Source organism: Podarcis cretensis, assembly GCF_951804945.1.
Source record: "Podarcis cretensis genome assembly, chromosome: 8".
Lineage (NCBI taxonomy): Eukaryota > Metazoa > Chordata > Lepidosauria > Squamata > Lacertidae > Podarcis > Podarcis cretensis.
Window position 1 is genome coordinate 66,786,779 of NC_137177.1, and position 21,268 is coordinate 66,808,046.

The window sequence follows — 21,268 nt, forward strand, 5'->3', positions numbered from 1 at the left end:
ATTGCACATGCTCAGAGATCATTCCCAGAGTCCAGAGACCGCGGGGCTATTACAGCTTTGCAGCGCCTGTGCGGGGATCAGCAGCAAGAGAGAATGGCGATGCCGCTCCCTTTTAAATCTCGCGTTTAACCCTTTCCCGCCTCCAGGCTCAGCGCTGCCGGCGAAGGGGAGGAGCCGGCCGGCTCGGGGAGGGGCAGGAGGGCGCCCCGGAGGCTCTTGCTGGTGCTGGAGGGAGGGAGGGAGGGAGGGAGGAGCTGGAGCTGGCAGCCGGGGAGGGAGGCCGGCCCTTCTGTCAGCTCCGCAGCTGAGGAAAGCACCGCGGACAAGACTTCTAGCAAACCTCGACGGGGCGCGATGGCTCCTCGCGTCCGGCTGCTCAGGCGAAGTTAGAGGGGACGGGAAAGTAGAGGAGTACCGCCACAGCACCTCGCGGGCCACCCACCTTTCCTTTGCAAGGCAAGGCACCCGACGGAGCGGACCGCCGAGAGACGCCGGAGCCTCCCGGGAGGCCGTCGGGGCGAGGCGGGCGGCCCCCGTATGGCTCCCTCCAGGTGTTGAGGGCCGGCCGGCCGGACAGGCAGCCGTCGGAGGCGCAGGCGATGGCCCTGGAGCGGGCGTTGCAGGCCGCCCGCCAGGGGGACGTGGACACGCTTAAGGCGCTGCAGGCCGACGGGCAGCTGCTGCCGCCCGCACAGCTCCGCGACGCGCTGGGCGCCTCTCCTGCTCACCACGCCGCCCGCGCCGGGAAGCTGAACTGCCTGCGCTACCTGGTGGAGGAAGCGGCGCTGGCCGGCAACGGGCGGGCTCGCAATGGGGCCACGCCGGGCCACGATGCCGCCGCCACCGGCAACCTGGCCTGCCTCCAGTGGCTGCTCACCCAGGGAGGGTGCCGAGTCCAGGTGAGCACCGGTGGAGCGAGGGGACGCCCTGGCGCGCCTTGAAGGGTTTTGCGCCTTGGGCGCACGGAAGGGGACTGCGTTCCAAGCGGCTCCGTTGACGCTGACCTATAGGGGCGTTATCTTTTAAAGGACACCTGTTTGGAATTCTTATTTACTGTGTTTAGGAAAGGCCAGCAGAGCTTGGAACAGAAAGGGTCAAAGATGGGAATGCCTCTGATTCCGCGCAGAGTTCGTTTCTCTCAACCCAGTGCTGGATTATTATTTTTTGCGGGGGCGCGCAGCAATCTATTTTCCCCCTGTTGATACCCATAGCTAGAGTTTTTAGAAAGTTGGTGGGTGAACAATTAGGCCAAAATTGGAGGGTTATGTGTGTGTGTTGCCTCTGAATTCCATTTTTGTCCTGTGGAACTCTCATCCACAAAAGTTTGGTGATAGCCATCAATCTTGACTGCTTTAAAAGAGGATGAGACAAATTTCATGGAGGAGAGGGCTGTCGGTGGCTACTAAGCACGGTGATGGCTGTACTTTGCTTCTGTGATCAAAGGCAGCAATGTTTCAAAATATCACTTGCTGGAAGCTGCAGGAGGGGAGAGGACTATTGTGCTTGATTCCTGCTTGCAGGTTTCCTACAGACATCTGGTTGGCCACTGTGAGAAGAGAATGCAGGACTAGATGGGCCATTGGCCTGATCCATGAGAGCTCTGTTCCCCCATCATCCACTAAGCACTGCTCACTCTAGTAAGAAGAGGGACCTGCTGGTTGGAGGTAGCATTTTTCCAGCCTAGCTTTAAGCCCCAGCACTTCCTCTGTGCAGATTCATTTGCAAAAACAGCACACAGGTGTCCTCTCCTCCCCCAAAGTTGATCATGCCTTCGTATTTAGAATAGGAACAACAAATACGTAATTCAGAAGTCAGTATCGAAAAGGAAAGAACAGGGAACAGTTTCTTGGCTGCTCCATAACCAAATACAGTGGTACCTCGGGTTACATACGCTTCAGGTTACATACGCTTCAGGTTACAGACTCCGCTAACCCAGAAATAGTACCTCGGGTTAAGAACTTTGCTTCAGGATGAGAACAGAAATCGTGCTCTGGCGGTGCAGCGGCAGCAGGAGGCCACATTAGCTAAAGCAGTGCTTCAGGTTAAGAACAGTTTCAGGTTAAGAATGGACCTCCGGAACGAATTAAGTACTTAACCCGAGGTACTACTGTACAGTAGTTACAGCAAGAGCAAGTGCTGATTACAGGAGTGGTGCTTGTAAAGGAGTGCAGGAGTTCCTCTGAGCATGTGTGAAGTCTGCATCCCTGTCTGCTGCATATTCTGTGCTTAACTGGGAAGCTCCCTTTATGTGAAGGCAGGTGTTCAGGGCCAGCAGAGTTTCTAAGTAAGAAAGTCTTAATACTTTGCAGGGCTAAGCTCTTGTTAGCCTGAGCAAAATGTTTAGGTTTCTCCCCCCCCCCCCCCTCTTTGGGAGGAGAGGAGGGTGCAAAATTCAGCCTCCTGGTGTGTGGGGATGTTGTGTAGGCAAGACATTCACAATGTTGCATATGGTCAGAAACACTGTGGGGAGAGACCCTCCCCCCACACGGAAGAATTTCTTTAAAAGCGGACTAGATGTCACCCTAGACACTGAAGGAAACCTGTGTTGACCTCTGAATGCTTGATTGACAGGGAAATGCAGTCTGGCTCCCTGCCAGAGTATTTCTCCATGACCTGGGGAGGGGCAGCTTCTCAGCAGTAGAGCTCCCACTTTCCATGTAGAAGGTCCCAGGTCCAGTTCTTCTGCATCTCCAGGTAGGGCTGGGATAGAGCCCTGCCTGAAACCCTGGGAGCTGCTGCCAGTCAGTGTACAGCAGCAGCCTTTGCAGTCTGGTGCCTTCTAGATGTTTTGCACTGCAACCCCTATCAGCCCCAGCCCAGGTCAACCTGGCTTGGGCTTATGGTAATTGTAGTTCAAAGTATCTGGCAGGCACCAGGTCATACACAGCACTGAGCTACATGGGCCAATATTCTGGTTTGGTATAAGGCAATTTTTATTGTTCAGCTGGAGCATCTATAGCTCAGGGATGGAACTATAGATGCTGTGCATGCAGAAGGTCCCACCTTTAACCCCTGAAAGCATCTCCATGTAGCACTAGGAAACACTCTTAAGACTGCTCCTTACATCTCCAAGTACATGCTAAAATCCAACCGTGCTGTAAAATGACCTTTACTGTATGGTAGGCAATTGGCATGTTTCCATTGCACTGCTTGATTTGCGTTAAAATGCTAAGTTCATTTGTTATTTATTTCTTCCGTTAAAAAATTACACACCGCTTGATTGTAAAACAACAACTCCTCAGAGCGTTTACAAAACAGTAAAATAAAACAAGATTTGCAACCAGTGCTGGATTTACGTATAAGCTAAACAAGCTATAGCTTAGGGCCCCACTCTCTTGGGGTCCCCCAAAAAATTAAAGAAAAAAAAACCCCACTGGATGTACATGTCTAAAATATAAGATAAAAACAAATAAAATAAAACCTACATACAGCAACGGACGAGCCCCCACGCCTGCCAACCTAGCAGTTCGAACGCACGTCAAAGTGCAAGTAGATAAATAGGTACCGCTTCAGCGGACGTTTCCGTGTGCTGCTCTGGTTCGCCAGAAGTGGCTTAGTCATGCTGGCCGCATGACTCGGAAGCTGTACGCCGGCTCCCTCGACCTTACCTTACATACAGCAACAGTGTTTTGTGTAGGCTCCTATGATGTAAGGAATGGGCCCTGCCTGCTAGCCTGCTCCCTAAAATATCACATATTTTGTTATGTGCAAATGGCTTTAGATACCTATTAGGTCCATAAATTATCATATATCATATATTCAACACAAAAAACAGTGACAATTTGTTGTTGACGAAGGACAGCTGGACATATAAAGGGCCCCATTCCCTTCAGAAGCTTAGGGCCACATCAAACCTAATCTGATGCTAAATCTGGCGCTGTTTGCAACCCTAACTTAAAACATGCCAAAGTTAAAATATCGAAGCAGGTTAGAAATGCCTCAAGTTTGCAAGAAATGGAAATGGTTTCCACCAAGGAGGACTGTGGTTTTTTGTCTTGAACATCTTTCCAATGAAGGTGGTTAAAGTTGTTCCAACGTCGGCGTGAGTAGGCTGGGGCACCAGGAGAAGAGGTGAAGCCTAGAACACCTGCTTCGGATGCAGGAGGTTCTGACTTCAATTCATAAGGGCATCTTCACCCATTAAAGCAAGGGGTAGGCAATCTTTTCTCATGCCAGGGCTGGGGAGGGCCAGAAACAAAAGTGAAGGCTCCTCGGGATTCCAGGTGGAAAGTCTTTCCAAGTCTTATCTGAATGATGTGAGCCAAAATGGGGACCTTCTGCTTACGCTTGGGCACAAAACAACAGCTCCACCCCAACGTAGAAAGCTGTTTTATGCCAGCTCTGACAGATTGGTCCTTCTCACTGACGGGCAGCAAGGCTCTCTTCCAGCCCTACTTGGAGAGATGCTGGGGAGTGATTCCAGGACCTTCTATATGCAAGGCAGATGCTCTGCCTTTGAGTTGTGGCCTTTCCCAGATATGAAGGAAACTTGGCGTGGATTTTTGCATGGAAGGATTGTGAGCCCCATTCATTTCTGGTGCTCCAAACAAATACCTGGGCTCAAAACTCTTCAGTGTATGTCTTTTGCATGTGGTTGGTGGAACTGGTTTCTAGTAAAAAAAAAATCACCAAAGCGGATCTCACAAGCCCACTCCTGATCATTTTGAAATTATGTGAATTTTGGACTGAAATGTTCTGCATGTGCATTGATTAGAGAAGAGTGGACCAGGAAAGATACAGAGCCATTGTTTGGACGGAGCCTCTGCCATGGTTTACTCAGTTCAGGCAACACACCTAACCAAGGTTTGCACAGAACGTAATTTAGAACCCAGAACGTTGGTTTGGGCTTCCAAATATACAATGGGCAAACCAGGCTTTGGAGCTGGTTGATTTCTTTTGTTTTCCATCACTCCAGCATCTTGTTGCAGCAGCCATCCCCACCCACCTCCCAAGACAGAAAAGTGCCTCTGTGGATTGTCAGTTCAGACATATGCCAAACCATAGATGTCGCAAACTGTGGTTTGAAAAGCCCCTTCAGACCCTGGTTTCTGATGCCAATTTGCCAGGTGACCACAGACTGTGGTTGTTAATGCGAAAGCATCCTATATACAGTACCACACTTTGTCTTTCTTTTCCATGGTTTGGTGGAATTATTGAATGGAACTGAAGGGTAAGGTGTTCTAGTCCAGGCAGGGAACTGAGATAACCAAGAAAGGATTGGCGTTGTCGCTCATGTATTCCCGTGGGGTTGGAATCCCCCCCCTTTTTAGGGATTCCTCCAAACTGTGGTCTGCAAGCTTCATTTGGGTGGTCCACAGCACACCTGTAATACCATACAACATCTAGCACAGCCACCTTGTGTCCCATCAGGGGAAAAAGGCAGGGTATAAATAAATATGCAGTACTGATTTACAAATTGCTACAATGGACAGGAAAAAATGATTAAACAGTCTGCTGAGTACCTCCAAGATTTTCACATGGTTTTTGGGAATTGGGGGGGGGGGGGTTGGGAGGGCAGAGGCCAGTGGGATGCCACCACCTTTGACGAAAAACCCTTCCTTGTTGGCTGTTTCTCTTGGGTAGGAAAGGACCATCTTAACACAGGTCCCGGAGCCCCATTGTGAATTCATGGTTTTCTTAGGCCAAACCTGAATGCTGAAACTCTGCTGGGAGCAAGTCAAATCAATGCCAGCATTCGTGTGTAAAGTGGGAGGTCTCAGATTGTACAAGTACTGAAAAAATGGTTAGTTGGCAACATTTCAGCTGTGTGTGTGTGTGTGTGTGTGTGTGTGTGTGTGTGTGTGTTTTAAAGCCTGCAAAGGTGGGCTAGGAATAGTATAACTTGTGTGCCTGGTGGCTTTCAGAGTCCAGGGAATGGGCCTGCCCTTCATTGCGTGCCCTATGAGCAGAAATTCCACTGATCAGTGAGCAGTGATTAGCAGGGCAAAAATACATCATGTAAAATAAGGAGGAGGGGCTGAACAGCTGAACAAACTAAAATTCTGCTGGTGAAAACAACTTTTTGCAAAGCACCATTTCAGTTACATCTTGCCCCAAGTTGCTGCATTATATTTGCCATGCTCAGGGCCGTTCCTTTCATTAGTCAGAGTGAGGTGGCTGGCTACCATAGGCAGCAGGGCGATGATGATGGAGAACAAAGCGCTCTCTCTCTCTCTCTTTCTCTCTTTGGTGGCCTTCCTTGTGCCCCTTAAGCCAGGTTGCTGTCCTTCAGGTGTAGTGGGGGACACTATGACACCCTCCAACATTTCTCCAATGAAAATAGGGACGTCCTATTCAACAACATAAAAATGAGAATGGTGATGATGATTTATTTATTTATTTTTATTTATTCATTGAATCTATATTCCCCCATATACCCACAGGTCTCGGGGCGGCTCACAGAACAAAATCAAAATATAAAACTAGAAAATTTATAATCAAAATATAAACAACAACCCAATAACCCCTCCCCCCAAAAAAACACATTTTAAAAGGACATAGGATGTCAGTCAAATCAACCAAAGGCCATGATAGTGATTACTATTTTATTTATACCCCACCCATCTGACCGGGTTGCCCCAACCATTCTGGGTGGCTTCCAACATGAATAAAAACATAATAAAACATTGTAAAACTTCCTCATACAGGGATGCCTTCAGATGTCTTCAGAAGGGTGTATAGTTATATTCTTGGTTCAGGATGTGTATGTCACATAACTACATCAGGACCCCTTTGTTAAGTCCAGTCGAATTTGACTATGGGGTGTAGTGCACATCTCTGCTTTGAGGCCGAGGGAGCAGGCATTTGTTCACAGACAGCTTTCTGGATCATGTGGCCAGCATGACTAAACCACTTCTGGCGCAACGGGACACTGTGGCGGAAACTAGAGCGCACGGAAACACTGTTTACCTTTCTGCCACAGCAGTACCTATTTATCTACTTGCGCTGGTATGCTTTCAAACTGCTAGGTTGTCAGTAACTGGGACAAAGCGACAGGAACTCACCCCTTTGCGCAGATTTGAACTGCTGACCTAACTCCATACCCTGCCACACTTCTCTGGTGAAAATAGGGACGTCCTAAGGGAAGCAGGACATTCCAGGATCAAATCAGAAATCAGGGTGGCTTCTGTAAATCCAGGAGTGTCACTGGAGAATAGGGACGCTTGGAGGGTCTGCAGTGTTCCATGACCAGTGTTGTCATCCACTTAGTTTCTGTGCATGGTATTGGTGAGGGGAAGAGCCATTTTCCTTCTGCCTCAGGCAGCAAAAATGTCAGGGGCCAGCCCTGTCATTTGCAAGATACTCAGTTGTACTTCCTTCATTGCAGGGGATTGGATCAGATAATCTTTTGGGTCTTTCCGCTCCTGCTTTAAATCTTTGCCATCCTTGGTAATGTGTCCCAGGTTTCCAATACTCACCCAGCTCTCCAAAGCTTGAAAATCCTGTGCTAATGGCTTCTTCTTCTTAGCATCCTGTGCATTCAATGGAGGTGACTCTTGACCCTCTTGGTTGTGTTTCCATGACTTGCAGGACACAGACAACTCTGGTGCCACCGTCTTGCATCTGGCTGCCCGCTTTGGGCACCACGAAGTGATCGACTGGCTTTTGCGCTTCGGGAGCAGCGACCCGCTGGCAGCCACAGACACGGGTGCTTTACCTGTTCACTATGCAGCAGCCAAAGGAGACTTCCCTTCCTTGCGACTCCTCATTGGGCATTGCCCCAGGTAAGAGATCAAGAGCGAGTTTGTTCCTCAGTAGGGACTAGTGAGTTGCTTAGGTTTCTTTTGGCCCATTGGCGAGACTGTGGCATTCTTTGGCTCACTCCCACTAGCAGTCCCCCCCTCTCCCCCCGCTGACAATCTGCTGTGTGATTAATTCTCCTTTGGTTGTGATGTCCAAACAGCATGTTTTAATTTGGAAAGCAACATGGTTTTGGGTTCTGAACTACAGAAGGAAACAGCATTAGGAGTGTGCATGCTAGAGAAAGCTGCTGGAGAATTTGCGGCCCTTGTTGTGGCCAGAATTTGAAATGGCAGGACCCACCTCCTTGCCCTCACCCCAAGTCTGCAGTATGAAAAATGGAGTGTGGTGACTACTCCACATGGCTGTGCAAAATGATCTAAACTGTCTCAGCGGCCGAAATTGGGCTGCTGCCTCTTTGCGTTTGAGAGGCTGGTCTGTATTCTCTGCAGGTGGTTCTCACACAAATGACAGTCCTCCCCCACATTCCTCATTGCTTTGGGCTGGCCTTCGTTTGCTGCAGATCTTGGTGATAGAATGGGCTGCACCATTTTGAACTGCAGAGGTGTGTAATGGGGGTGGTTGTTTTTGGCAGGGGGTGGGCGGGCAGGGGAGATGAAATCCCATTTTAAAAAAGCAAAACATCTTCAAATAAAAAATGAAGAATGGCAGAAAGAAACATCCTATCCTTTTAACCTGCAGACCTAGCTTTCTATTTCTTTAGCTTGTTTGGTCCCCAAAGCAAGCAAGGCCGCGGGAAGCTATTTGGAGTTTTTTAAGGACCCAGGTTTGGAGCAAGCCTGCTGCCTCTGGGTAGAGGGACCCTGGCAAAATGATGGCATGGCAGAAGGGCAAGTTCAAGTTCCTAGCCTTGGGAGCAGGACTGAGCATCAAGTCTACTTCCTCCAAGTGGCTCATAGAGCCATCTCTTTTCAGGCTGGTCCGCAAGACAGGCTCCTGGTTCTGCTGCTGACCCACATCTGTAGGCTTCCTCTTTGCAATGCAGCCATGCAGTGCTTACACTAGGGTGAAGGATGCATAAAGATGCATAAACTGGTGGAGGTAGTATACAAAAATGCATTGCATGCAGCAATACTGCTTTGCAAAAATGTGTCTCTAAGGTGAACTTGGCTGTGGGTCCAGGTCCTTATCTCCCTTAACCCTTGTAGGCTAAATTTGATAGGTGGCCAAAGCTTGCAAATCACCAGACATTACAATGACATCAGGGGACTTCAAAGCACCTTGCAGGGCTTTGCTTTGGAGTGCTGCAGATTAGCATGCTTGAAGTTGCTTCCCATCAGCTGAAATCTGTTGCAGGGATTGGCTGCCCGACTGAGCTCCCTCTTGCACAGCCAATCCAACAAGATGGAAATCACCACCCATCGGCTGATAGGTGGTGACTTCCGGCATGCTTTCTGCAGGGATCAGCTGTGCAATCTAGTTCCCCATAGGAAATTCAGTTGCACAACCAAGCTGGCTGCATCTCTTCCCAGTGTTCAAAATTAGCCAGGTTGCAGGTGCATTTTGCACCTGGCAATCGGCCGCTTGTGACCAAGTGACGATGCCTAGGAGCCACGATGGCGCCTGACACCTCCACAATCCAGGTGCATGCCTGGGGATCTCTGGATCCGGACTGTTTTCACACACTCATGCCACACCCTGCAGGAATAGGCCAATTTATACATATGCAGACTATCCCTGAATAAAGTGACTCTTCTTCTCTAAGTTCTCGGAGCCCTTAACCAAGCTCAAGGCTGTCATCTGAACTAGCCAGATGTCTAACTGATCATCTATCACAGTCATCTTTAGAGCCATCTTGCCCAAAAATGACAACTTGACATTCCGTTTTGGCGACTGTAACCTTGGTTTTATGGAGCCATCTGGTGCCTAACTTATTTAATTGAGTTTCTAACATTGTCTCTGCGTGCCCTGTACCTGTGTGGAGCAGGTGGGCACGGTTTGAGGAAAATAGCCTCATGGGCCAAATTGGGACTTGTGCCAGGTCAGATTTGACTTGTGGGCTGGCAGGTCTGAAGAAATTCATCCTCCTTTGTGGCCCTGTGAAATGGCCCTTTTTGTAGTAAATGTAGGTAACAGCCTGTAACTACACTTATTGGCCTGCTGGCGTTTCAGCGAGATCTGACCCCCACCCCCACTCCGCTGCCTTGTCCTACGATAACAGTGAAACCCGATTTCAGGGAAGAGGCTGCCTGTCCGTCTTGACTGCCGTGAAGATTTGTTCCCGTTTGTTAAACCCTGCTTGCCTTTCTCCTCCGATGACAGCTTTATCATGGCGGGAAGTCAAATGCTTGCTCTTTTGACAGGGCACCAACAAAGCCAGGTTTAGATCTTGATGGAAATATTGCTCCCTTGTGCAGACGTGGTGCAGCCGAGGATTTGCACATGGTGCTTTTGCAAAGGGGCGATAACACAGCCGCCTTTGTCTCTGCCGGAGGTTATGTAAATGGATTAAGCCGCCTGCAAGGGAGGGATGGTTAGCCAAATGTGAAGAACTGGGGTGGGGGATGGGGAACCCTTCCATGTGCAGTAAATGCAGAGGGAAGAATGGGGAGCCATGTGGATGGTGTGACTTCTGCGTATTTCCAAGCGGAAACACAGAATCTTTCAATTGTGAACTTGGGAGGGATCCCAAGGGTCATCTAGTCCAACCCCCAGCAAATGCAGGAATCGCAAATTTAAAAACCCTCCAATGGAGGAGAGTCCACCACCGTCAAGGTTTGTTGGGTGTGTTCGTGCACAGTCATTAACCAAATGAACAACACAAAGCCAGTGGACCTGATGGGGATACCTGCCGAAGTCTTCAAAGTGGGCAGAATTGAACCCTTACACAACCCTTCACAAGCTCATTGGGAGAGAGAGGAGATCCCAGCAGACTTTAGGGATGCCACAATTATCAATCTCTTTTAAAAAAGGTGATAGAACGGATTGCGGAAACTATCAAGGCATCTCTCTCTTTGCTGCAGCTGACAAAATTCTTAGCAAACTGTCTCCTAACTATATCCAAGAAAACCCTTCCTGAATCCCAAAATGGTTTTCGACCTTCTAGGGTAGGCATCCCCAAACTCGGCCCTCCAGATGTTTTGGGACTACAACTCCCACCTGACCACTGGTCTTGTTAGTTAGGGATGGTGGGAGTCGTAGTCCCAAAACATCTGGAGTTGGGGCATGTCTGTTCTAGGGGGACAGTGGATATGATATTCACTGCTTGACAGCTTCAAGAAAAATGCAGGGAGCACAACCAACCCCTGTATATGGTGTTTATTGACTGAACTAAGGCCCTTGGCACTAAATCATACTGCCCTGTGGACTGTCCTTCTGAAAATCAGCTGCCCGGATAAATTTGTGAACATCCTGCAGCTCTTCCACAACAATATGACGGCAACAATTGTGATAACAGTGGCTCTCAAAGTGGGATCAGGGATGCTTTATCGACCCAACTATATTCATGTCCTTTACTTAAACCCCTGCTGTTGTTTAAAATCACCATTCCCCTCTCAATTCCTTCCATCTCTGCTTTACTCAAACTTCTGCTGTTGTTTAAACCACCTCTTTCCCCCTGTCAGTGTCTCCCATTCTCACTCTCAGCCCATGGTCACTGGCCCTGTGCAACCTGCCTTCTCCTTTGTTTTCTTGTTGTTGTTTAGTCGTGTCCGACTATTCGTGACCCATGCAAATCCAGGATTGTGATGCAGCGCTATAGATACTCCAACAGGGGCTGCGTGATGACAGCCTTGCCTTCATTGTATATAGGAAGACATATTTTTGCCGCTGGGTGTATGTGCTGGTATATGATCACTTTGGGGGCAGTTGGGGGGTGGGGTTTGGCCACATTTCCACAGAGCAAACTTCCTGTAGGTCACATGTTAATGGTGGGCAGGAATGGATGCCAAAATGGGCCTCCATTGAGTGTGACCCTTACCTGTACACGCTAGGCTCTATTCAAGCCAGGTCCTCCTCAAACCCACCTCTTTATCCCGGCAGACAAGAAACATGATCACAGTTCAAGAGCACATTCTAGACAGGCAAAGCTGCTTCAGGAGGGGGGTTGGAGTAGGGCTGGTGGGGGCTATGGTCAGGGAAGACGGGGCATAGCTTAGGACAGGGTTCGCCAGCTTTTTTGGGTCAGTGGACACCTTTTGAATTTGGAGGCAGTCACAAAATGGCTACCATGTGGGGTGAGGGAATAACACACTAAAGGGGAGTGGGGAACAGCAGTTGTTTAGGATTCCTGTTGCCTGATGTCCAAACCACCTGCTTACCAATCACAGCTCTGACTTTGCTCATTGGCCAAAACCATGTGGATATCACTTAGAAGGATACCAGCACATTTTGCTTCACAACCTTTTTTCTAAGAGGCCTAGAGTTTTACTTCCCATCCCATCCCCAATGAAAGCTCAGAGTCTGGGTGCCTGCAGGCACCAAATGGCAACCCCTGGCCCAAGGAGAGTCCTGAGGTCTTGACGTCGACATTTGGCCCCTAGCCCAAAGTCATGTGAGGAGTCCAATTGATTAAGCCAGTAATCCCCCAAAATAGGCACCGTGGGAAATATGTTACAACATTCAGAGGTCCTGTAAGCCCAAACTGTCCATCAACAGAGGAGGATCAATGCGTCTCTGAGTGAGTCTCTGCTCCTTTTTCCCCTGTTGCCTCTCTGCATGGGGGGGCAACTGAGCAATCGCTTCAGATGCAGCAGAATTGCCTGTTTCAGAGGCTGCTGCTCATTGAGTCTCTGTGTGAGTTTCTCTCTGCTCTGTGCTGGCTTGCTTTAGTCAGGAGGCATGCTCTGATCTGTAACGTTTCTGACCGCAGGCAAGTCTTTCCTGCTTCATAAGTGAAACGTCTGTAAGAGTTGGGTCTGGTGTCACCACTAGATGCCTTGGGGGCACCTGCCAGGACTTCATGCTGTGTGCTAACATATTAAATCTCCCACAATTCTCCATCAGGGGCAGGGGCTAGTGGGAGATTTTTTCAACGGCAGTGGTGACGGATGGCCGTGAGCTGCCAGATTAGCCTGTATTACTGTATTATTATTATTTTGTGCTTATTGCTTTTCTGTCCCACCGTTTTTTTGCCCAGAAGCAAATGGTTGCACACATGGTTCACCCCTTTCTCATTTAATTCCCCACAACAACCCTGTGAGGTAGGTTAGGCTGAGAGATACAATGACTGGCCCAAAAGTCACACCCAGTGAGCTTAATGGCTGAGTTGGGATTTGAACCCTGGTCTCTCACGGGCCCTAGTCCAATACTCTGGCTTTCTGGAGGAGGCAATGCAGAAGAGGACCCCATAGAGGACACTTAACTGAGGTCACCCTGAAAACTGGAACCTGTTTCTCAAAGAGTGAAGCATTCCTCTAATTTTAATTGGGTGTGTTCCTCAACAATCAGCTGTTTGGGGAGGGCCTCAAACACCCTAAATAACCAAGAAGTTGTAGAGCTTTCTTGGACCATACCACTTCCACCTGCAGGTGGATATTTATTTTTTTAACAAGTTTGGACGCACTACCGCTCCAATTTGCCAAGGAAAATCTCTAGGAGATCCCCTTCTTGCAGAGTGGCTCCTCTACATGTGGGGAAGGGTAGTTTTTTGTCGTTCTTCTTTTTGCTTCTGGCATGGAATACTGCACTGGAAAATCTTTGCTTGATTCTGCTGAATGTTAGAGCACAATTTCCCAGAGGAGGGTATTCAGCCATCAGGGCGGGGAGAGTTTGCTTTTTTAAAAATAAATATATATTGTGGTTTCTTGTACCCATGACACAGTAAAGCTGGTTGAAGGCAATGTTTTATGGTGAGTTTTATGGACTTGCGTCTCATGGTGGTATCTTGTAAATCAGCAAATCTGTCATGTTCACATAATGACTACCCCCTGTTGTCTGGTCCTTGCAGTTTGTATTCAGAGATAGACTCCCCCTATAGTTGGAGGTTCTGTGATTTAGGTATTGTGGCAAATAGCCACTGGCAGACTCATCCTCTCTGCATTTACAACTTGTGCTGCTGGGAAGCAACTGAGCAGAACATGCACAGAGTGCAGGTTTCAGGTGTTGGAACAGCACCACAGGATCCTGAAAAATACCTGCTAGATGGCATATTCATGTTTGCACCAGTTTACATCATCGTCATCACCACCATCCCACTTTCTCAAAGAAGTTCATGGCAGCATGCATAGTCAGGTAGAGAGCCTTTTTGGTAGTGGCACCCACTCAAGGAGATGAGTAACAACTATACAACCTTTAGAAGGCACCTGAAGGCAGCCTTGTATAGGGAAGCTTTTTAAGGTTTAATGTCTTATTGTGGTTTTTATATATGTTGGAAGCTGCCCAGAGTGGCTGGGGCGACCCAGTCAGATGGGTGGGGTACCAATAATAAGTTGTTCTCGTTTTCATTCTTCTTCTTATAGTTCTCCTCATCCCCATTTTACCCATACAACAACCCTGTGAGGTAGGTTAGGCTGAGAGAGATGGACTGGCCCAAGGTCACCTAGTGGGTTTCATGACTGTGTAGGGATTGGAACCCTGGTCTCTCCAGGTCCTAATCCAGCACTTAAACCACTACACCACACTGTTTAGATCACCTCTTTCCAACAAGGAGATCAATGCATTGAATGTCACTCTTCTCCTCCCAACAATTAAGGGATTCCCCCTTGTAAAGTGCCCCGCTGCCCTTGCCTTATGGGGTTTGCACTGTTAGCCATAATTTAAAAAAATAAAACAAAGATCCACTGAAATCTTAAGATGCAGCTGGGTCCTAGTGTTTTCCTCACACAAGCTGCAGATTTCCTGCTAGATACGTGCTTCTGTGTTCTGTAGGCCCACAAACCTGTCCCTAGATTAAACAGTGACCTGACTGGGGTCAAATCCTTAGCCGCCTCTGTCCCCAAATTGAACTATACCCCTTTGGGGGCTGGCAGCTGAGACCCCCAAGATCTCTGCAGGCTCGTCACAGTGCTGAGCTCGGTGCCAGCAATGTGGTTGTTGAGGTGCCAGTTCAGAAATACTGTTGAAGCAAGGAGTTGATGGTAAAATCACTGCCCGACATTAAAGCAGGTCGGTTGGATCCGTGCTTTGCAGATTATGGGCCGTTTAATCTCATTTTCCATGATGAGCGAGTGTGATAGACCTATAAATAACCTGGATGGAGAGAAGGAACCTGGCATGGTAATTAAAAACCTGCCCATGCTTTGGGTCTCGTGCCAAGGAAGCTGTTTTGCAAACACCTCGGGCAAAATGTGCACCGGGAAGCAAGTACAAATTCCTGGGGCCTGGGCATCTTGTGTCTATTTGATGCAGTTCTTAACAAAATATAAGGAGAGTTCTGAATAGCGGCTTGCGAATTTGTGCATTTCTGAATATTTGCAACTCTCTACAAACATTCACTCCTGCATTTTTGACGGTATGTGACATTCCAGCTTCCTCTTGTTATGTGCAGTCACACTTGTAGCTTTTCATAAGCGAACCCCGTGCAAACACAGCAAAGTTGCGGTGTGATACACATTGTGTTGTGTTGCACGCGCAACTTGTAACTTTTAGAGTGCCTAGTTCATTCAGCCACGGTCTTGTGGGTGCTCATATTATTGATAATAGTCATTGGGATGTTAAGATTCTCAACAGATGCAGATATTATAATATTTATTATTACCATAATTTGGAGATATGTTTATTTTATATGCTGGGTAAAGAATTTTAAATGGTCTGCCCTTGCAGTGGGGAAGGCTGAAATGTATATTTCTCCAGAGCTCCAACCTCCTCTAGGAGGCCCTATTGAAGGGAGTGCTGAAGGGGTTAGCACCAAGAAGTTGGGGTTGTGTCCAACTAAATTGTAGACCCATTGAAATCAATGGAGCCATCTTAGCCATGCCCATTAATTTCAATAGGTCTACTCTGGGTAGGGCTAACATTATTATTATTATTATTATTATTATTATTATTATTATTATTATTATTTCCAAAAAAATTGAAAAACAAAACAAAACAAAATACAACTCAGAGTGGTTTGTATGCAACCCCCTTGTTTGTTAAGTTAAAATTCTCTGGCTAGGCTGTTTCAAGGCTGCACCAAAGGACTTGGTTGCATTGAAGTGGAGACTGGAAACAATGCAAACCCATTCAATGTACTTTCCTAATCTGTAACTGGCATTAGATCATAATCACAGAACCATGGAGCTGGAAGGAACCCCAAGGGTCATCTAGTCCAACCCCCTGCAATGCAAGAATCATTTTGCCCCATGTGGGGCTTGAACCCGCGACCCTGAGATGAAGAGTCTCATGCTCTGCCAACTATACAAATCCAATAAGTGTTCACAGCTTCTTACTTTTCATAACCTGCACAGTTCTGAGGCTGCACCTGTCCTGGAACTGTGTTTTGTTGTTTCAAAAGATGGGATTGTTTTTGAAAGGAGATTCCAACTAAACGTTAGGAGGAACCTTCTGACCATAAGACAGTGGAATGGACTCCCTCGCATGGTGTTAAATGGCCACCTGTCAGGAATTCTTGAACTGTGATCCCTGCCTTGCTCGGGGTTGAACTGGATGACCTTTGGAGTTCCCATCTACAATGCTATGCCTCTTTGATTTTGATTTTTTTTTTGTATTGTTTTATTACTGGTGTGTTTACCACGCTGGGTTCCTTTGAGGAGAAGGGTGGGATATAAATTTATATAGGGATAATAATTTTGCTAGTTGCATGGAGAAGCAAGAACCTTTTCAAGGCACAGACACATGGCTGCAGGAGATTTTATTTGCAGGATTTTATTTAGCCTCTTTTTTTGCAGGATTTCAGCAGGCATTGCCACAGCACATCTTCCCAGTCATCAGCTGGGAACTGGATCTTCTTCTTTTTTAATTATTAAATGAAAGTTGAGATCCAAAAACGAAAAGAAAATAGCTGAACTATTCTACTACCGTGGTCCACATTCTTTTCTGCCATATTATGGAATTGTGGCATACTGGGAAAACCTAGGTCCAGCAGGGGTAAAGTATACTGGAAAGGGTAGTTTCAGACCTCTGGCAAATATTTCATCCCCAAATAAGGCCAACACACACACACTTAATGGTAACACTGCATCATCAAGTCTTGAGCAACCTGGAAGCTTTGTTACAAGGAAAGTTGGCAGGAATTGGTATGTTTAAGCTAGATGAGAACTTATTTATGTATCTGTTTATTTAAAAAGGTGCCCAGAGAAGCATACAGGTTACTTTTAAAAGAATAGAAAGGCAGCCCTTGCTCTCAAAATTATAATCTAAAACAGCCTTTCTCAACCTCAGGCTCCTAGATGCTGTTGAACTACAACTTCCATCATTCATAGCCAGCATGGTCTTCGGTCAGGGATCATGGGAGCCATAGTTCAAGAACATCTGGGGACCCCAGGTTGATCTAAAATAACACAAAAGGACAATAGAATGGGGGGGGGGAGAGAAATAAATACTCAGGTACAAGTTCTTAGTTTTAAGTTCTTCTGACCCTCATTCCTGTGCTACAGTTCCCAAACTTGGGAAGAGGGAGTGATTGTTAAACCACTCTGAGAATTCAGCAGCCTTCAGAAACGTCAGCTCCCAGAATTCTTTGGGGGAAGAAGCCATGAACGTTTAAAGCAATTGTAGGGTTGCATATGTCCCCTTTTCCCAGGACATGCCCCCCTTTTCATGATGAGAGTCATCATAGAGATCCATAGTTAAAAGTCGGCAAACGTGTCCTCTTTTTTGCTCTTCAAAATATGGCAGCCCTATTAGGGTGTGAATGTGGCCTAAGTGGTAATAAGGTAAAGGTAAAGGGACCCCTGACCATTAGGTCCAGTCATGACCGACTCTGGGGTTGCGGTGCTCGGCCAGCATGACTAAGCCGCTTCTGGAGAAACCAGAACAGTGCACGGAAACACCGTTTACCTTCCTGCTGGAGCGGTACCTATTTATCTACTTGCACTTTGACGTGCTTTTGAACTGCTAGGTTGGCAGGAGCAGGGACCGAGCAACGGGAGTTCACCCCATCGCGGGGATTCGAACACCGACCTTCTGATTGGCAAGCCCTAGGCCCTGTGGTTTAGACCACAGTGTCACCTGCGTCCTAGTAATATGGTAGCCGTCTTCAAATATTTGAAGGGCTGCCGCAGAGATGATGGTGCAGACTTGTTTTCTGTTGCTTCCCAGTGGCGTGAGCTTCTTGATAGTGGAAGAGGCTGCCTCTGAGGGTGATGCACTCTCTCTCTAGCTAAAGTTAGAGACCTTTTTAGCAGAGACTGGACATCCAGCTATCAATGATGCTGTAGGAGTAGGTTTCCAGCACTGGCAGCAGTTCGTTTGGATGACCTAGGCAGTCCCTTCCAAGTTCTGTGACTTGTGTGACTGAATGAACTGACACGCATCTGACATGACATGCACCACGGTGCCTTCATGATTCATTGCTCTGGCCTTCCTACCTTCCATTGAGCCCCAGCTGATTGGCTCTCTGTGTGCCATGTGGTTAAATCATTTGATCGCTCCCAATGCCAAGAGGCAGCAAAACCACTTTCCTTTAGTGGAGGTTGCCTGTTGTGCCTCTGCATGAGTCAGGATGCAGTTGCCCGGTGGTGGGCTCCAATGAGGGTGGCTTTGTGGCTGCCATCCAAGGGTGTGTTCAAGGTTTAGTGTCCAAATCCCCTGGAGGTCTGTGCTCCCTTGGCTGAGTGAGAGATGGTACCTTTGCTTTGTTATGGGTCATAGCTCAGTGGCAGAACAACTGCTTTGCATGCAGATGGTCCCAGGTTCAATCTTTAGCATCTTCAGGTTTCACTGCAAGAGATCCCTGTGAGATCCTAGAGAATCTCTGCCAACCACCATAGACAGTGCTAAGTTAGATGATGATGATATTATATTATTATTATTATTATTATTATTATTATTATTATTTATACCCCGCCCATCTGGCTGGGTTTCCCCACCCACTCTGGGCAGCTTCCAAATACAATAGTCCGTCAAACATTAAAAGCTTCCCTAAATAGGGCTGCCTTCAGATAGACCAATGATCAGACACAGTCTAAGACCACTTCCTGTTTAAACTCAGAGCCATGAGGGCTAGTCTTACTTCATTTTTAGGGGGAAGAACCATAGCTCAGTGGTCCCAGGTTCAATCTCTAGCAACTTGAGGTAAGGCCTCAAGAGTCCTCTCTGAAGCCTTGGAGAGCCCCATGCCTTTTTGGGAGAGTATTGTATATGTTCATGGACTCGTAATCTGGTGAACCGGGTTTGATTCCCCGGTCCTCCACATGCAGCTGCTGGGTGACCTTGGGCTAGTCACACTTCTTTGAAGTCTCTCAGCCCTACTCACCTCACAGAGTGTTTGTTGTGAGGGAGGAAGGGAAAGGAGAATGTTAGCCGCTTTGAGACTCCTTCGGGTAGTGATAAAGTGGGATATCAAATCCAAACTCTTCTTCTTCTTCTTCTTCTTCTTCTTCTTCTTCTTCTTCTTCTTCTTCTTCTTCTTCTTCTGCGATCACTCGTAGCCAAGTAAGATTGTCTTCCATAAACATGGTTTTAACAATGAGTCCGTAAGCGACTCATTCACAGAATTGGGGGAGGCCAAATCTGGATCCACGCGTCCTTCCACAGTGGGGACATTGATTTCCGGGCAAGAGTTGATCATGGTGTGGATTTGCCAAGCATGCCTTCCTCTTAGCACGTTTCTCCCTTGTGTCCTGAGTCCGAGTGTCTTCAAAGCCCATGACACCTTTGGTAAAGGCTGTTCTCCAATTGGAGCGCTCGCAGGTGGGAGCGATGTATTGTACCATCACACAGTCGATACTGGGTTTAAGAGTCAAGGGTGTCAATTTATAGGGGTGGCAAGGAGGCTCTAAGAAATTTGGAAAATTCTGTGATGCATGAAGAGCATAAGAATCTTCTGGATCAGGCCAGTGTCCTATCTAGCTTAGCATCCTGTTCTCACAGTGGCCAACCAGATGCCCCAGTGGGAAACCTTGCAAGCAGGATTTGAGCACAAGAGCCCTCTCCCCTCCTGTAGTTTCCAGCAACTGGTATTCAGAAGCATTTCTGCCTTTGACGGCAGAGCGTAGCCATCATGACTAGTAGCCACTGATACAGCCTTTCCCTCCATGAATTTGTCTAATCCTCTCTTAAAGCCATCTAGATTGGTGGCCATCACTGCCTCCTGCAGGAGTGAGTTCCATAGTTTATCTATGCACCTTGTGAAGGCTGCTGTTACAAGCTGATATCAAAGGGAATTTGCACCAGACCTCCTCGCCCCCTCCTCCTCCTCCACAGCTTATAGTCCACACAGGTAAATACAAGTAAACTTAAGTGGATTATGATAAAGCAGGCAGGTGGCCTGGGAACACATGCTTGGTCACAGCTTGGAGTTGGAGGGCTAGAATTTGGCAAATGGCAAGCGAACCTCATTTGGGACCTCTGTGCAAGAGGTGCTAAATTTTACCTCTTGAAAGGCCACATATTTAAACGGAATTGGGACAGGACACAGGAATTACTGCAGCTGCCAGGTTGTGGACTTTTTATTTCCTGGGAAGCATTTGCATTCCATAGATACCTTTTCTCCATCAGGATCTGGCACCACTGTTTCTTTCTCAGATGAGTCACAGGGCTGATCTTTCGAAGTAAAATGGGTTACTACCCAAACCTGTGGATATAAACACTGAATGGAGCATTTTAAAGCCAAATTAAAACATTGAAGATGCCAATGTTTCTTAGCACTTCCTCTGTCTCGAAACCAGACTGTGTAAAGCGTATTTAGACATTTCAGTTTGGTTTTTAAATAGGTTGCTATTTGTTTATATGTGAGTGAAGTTAAGTGAAGCATTTTTGGATTATTTTGTAATGTCGCTTTTCCTGATGTTTGCATTTGTTTTTAATTCTCCTATGGTCAGGGATTCCTGCTGCCAGTCATTTGTTGCTTTCTGATATCATAAAACTCCTTGGCCAATCAGATGTAGCTGTGTGATGACATCACAGAGGGCAGGTGAAGGCCAGTGAAGAGAATGCAAATGAACAAACATTTCCGTAAGGAATAATAAATGCAACACAAAATGGAATTTCCATAAAGCCCCCCCCCCCCCATCAGCGCTATGTGTATGGGTGACTATTTATTTAAAACTGAAAGTAGTTTTGATTCATGCATCTCCTGGTTAACAGAATGACAGGAAAAGATGCAAAAGCAAAAATAGGGTGTTTATAAATTCCCTCCCCCCATTTCTCTGGGTATTTGGGACCAAAATAACCTTTGTCACCAATGTCATTTTGATTTCTGGACTCCATTAAACTTCTTGTAGGCTCAGTTTGCTACGGCTTCTCTGCCTCATGCTCACCTTACCAGTTATTGCAATCATTTGCACTATAAAAATAGGACTGTGAAAAAAGAGGAAGAAAGAAAGGATCTTGATCTGTCCATCATGATCGCCTGTCCACATTGGGGCAGCGGCAGGGGAATTCAAGAAACTAATACTTCAGAAACCATGGAGGTACCAGTTATGAAATGAATTAACTTTCCAGGTTAATTCCAAAAGAAGGTGAA

General features: G+C 47.2%; 1 protein-coding gene across 1 annotated transcript in view; it reads left to right on the forward strand.

The window, feature by feature from the left end:
• The first annotated feature begins 274 nt into the window (after positions 1-274).
• LOC307221958 (espin-like) overlaps positions 275-21,268 on the forward strand; it is a 117,521-nt gene continuing 96,527 nt past the window's right edge. Inside the window, exons 1-2 of the mRNA XM_079986897.1 lie at positions 275-899; positions 7,531-7,724. Coding sequence (XP_079843023.1) covers positions 600-899; positions 7,531-7,724 — 494 coding nt within the window. The 5' untranslated portion in view covers positions 275-599. The remainder of the gene's footprint in view (positions 900-7,530; positions 7,725-21,268) is intronic.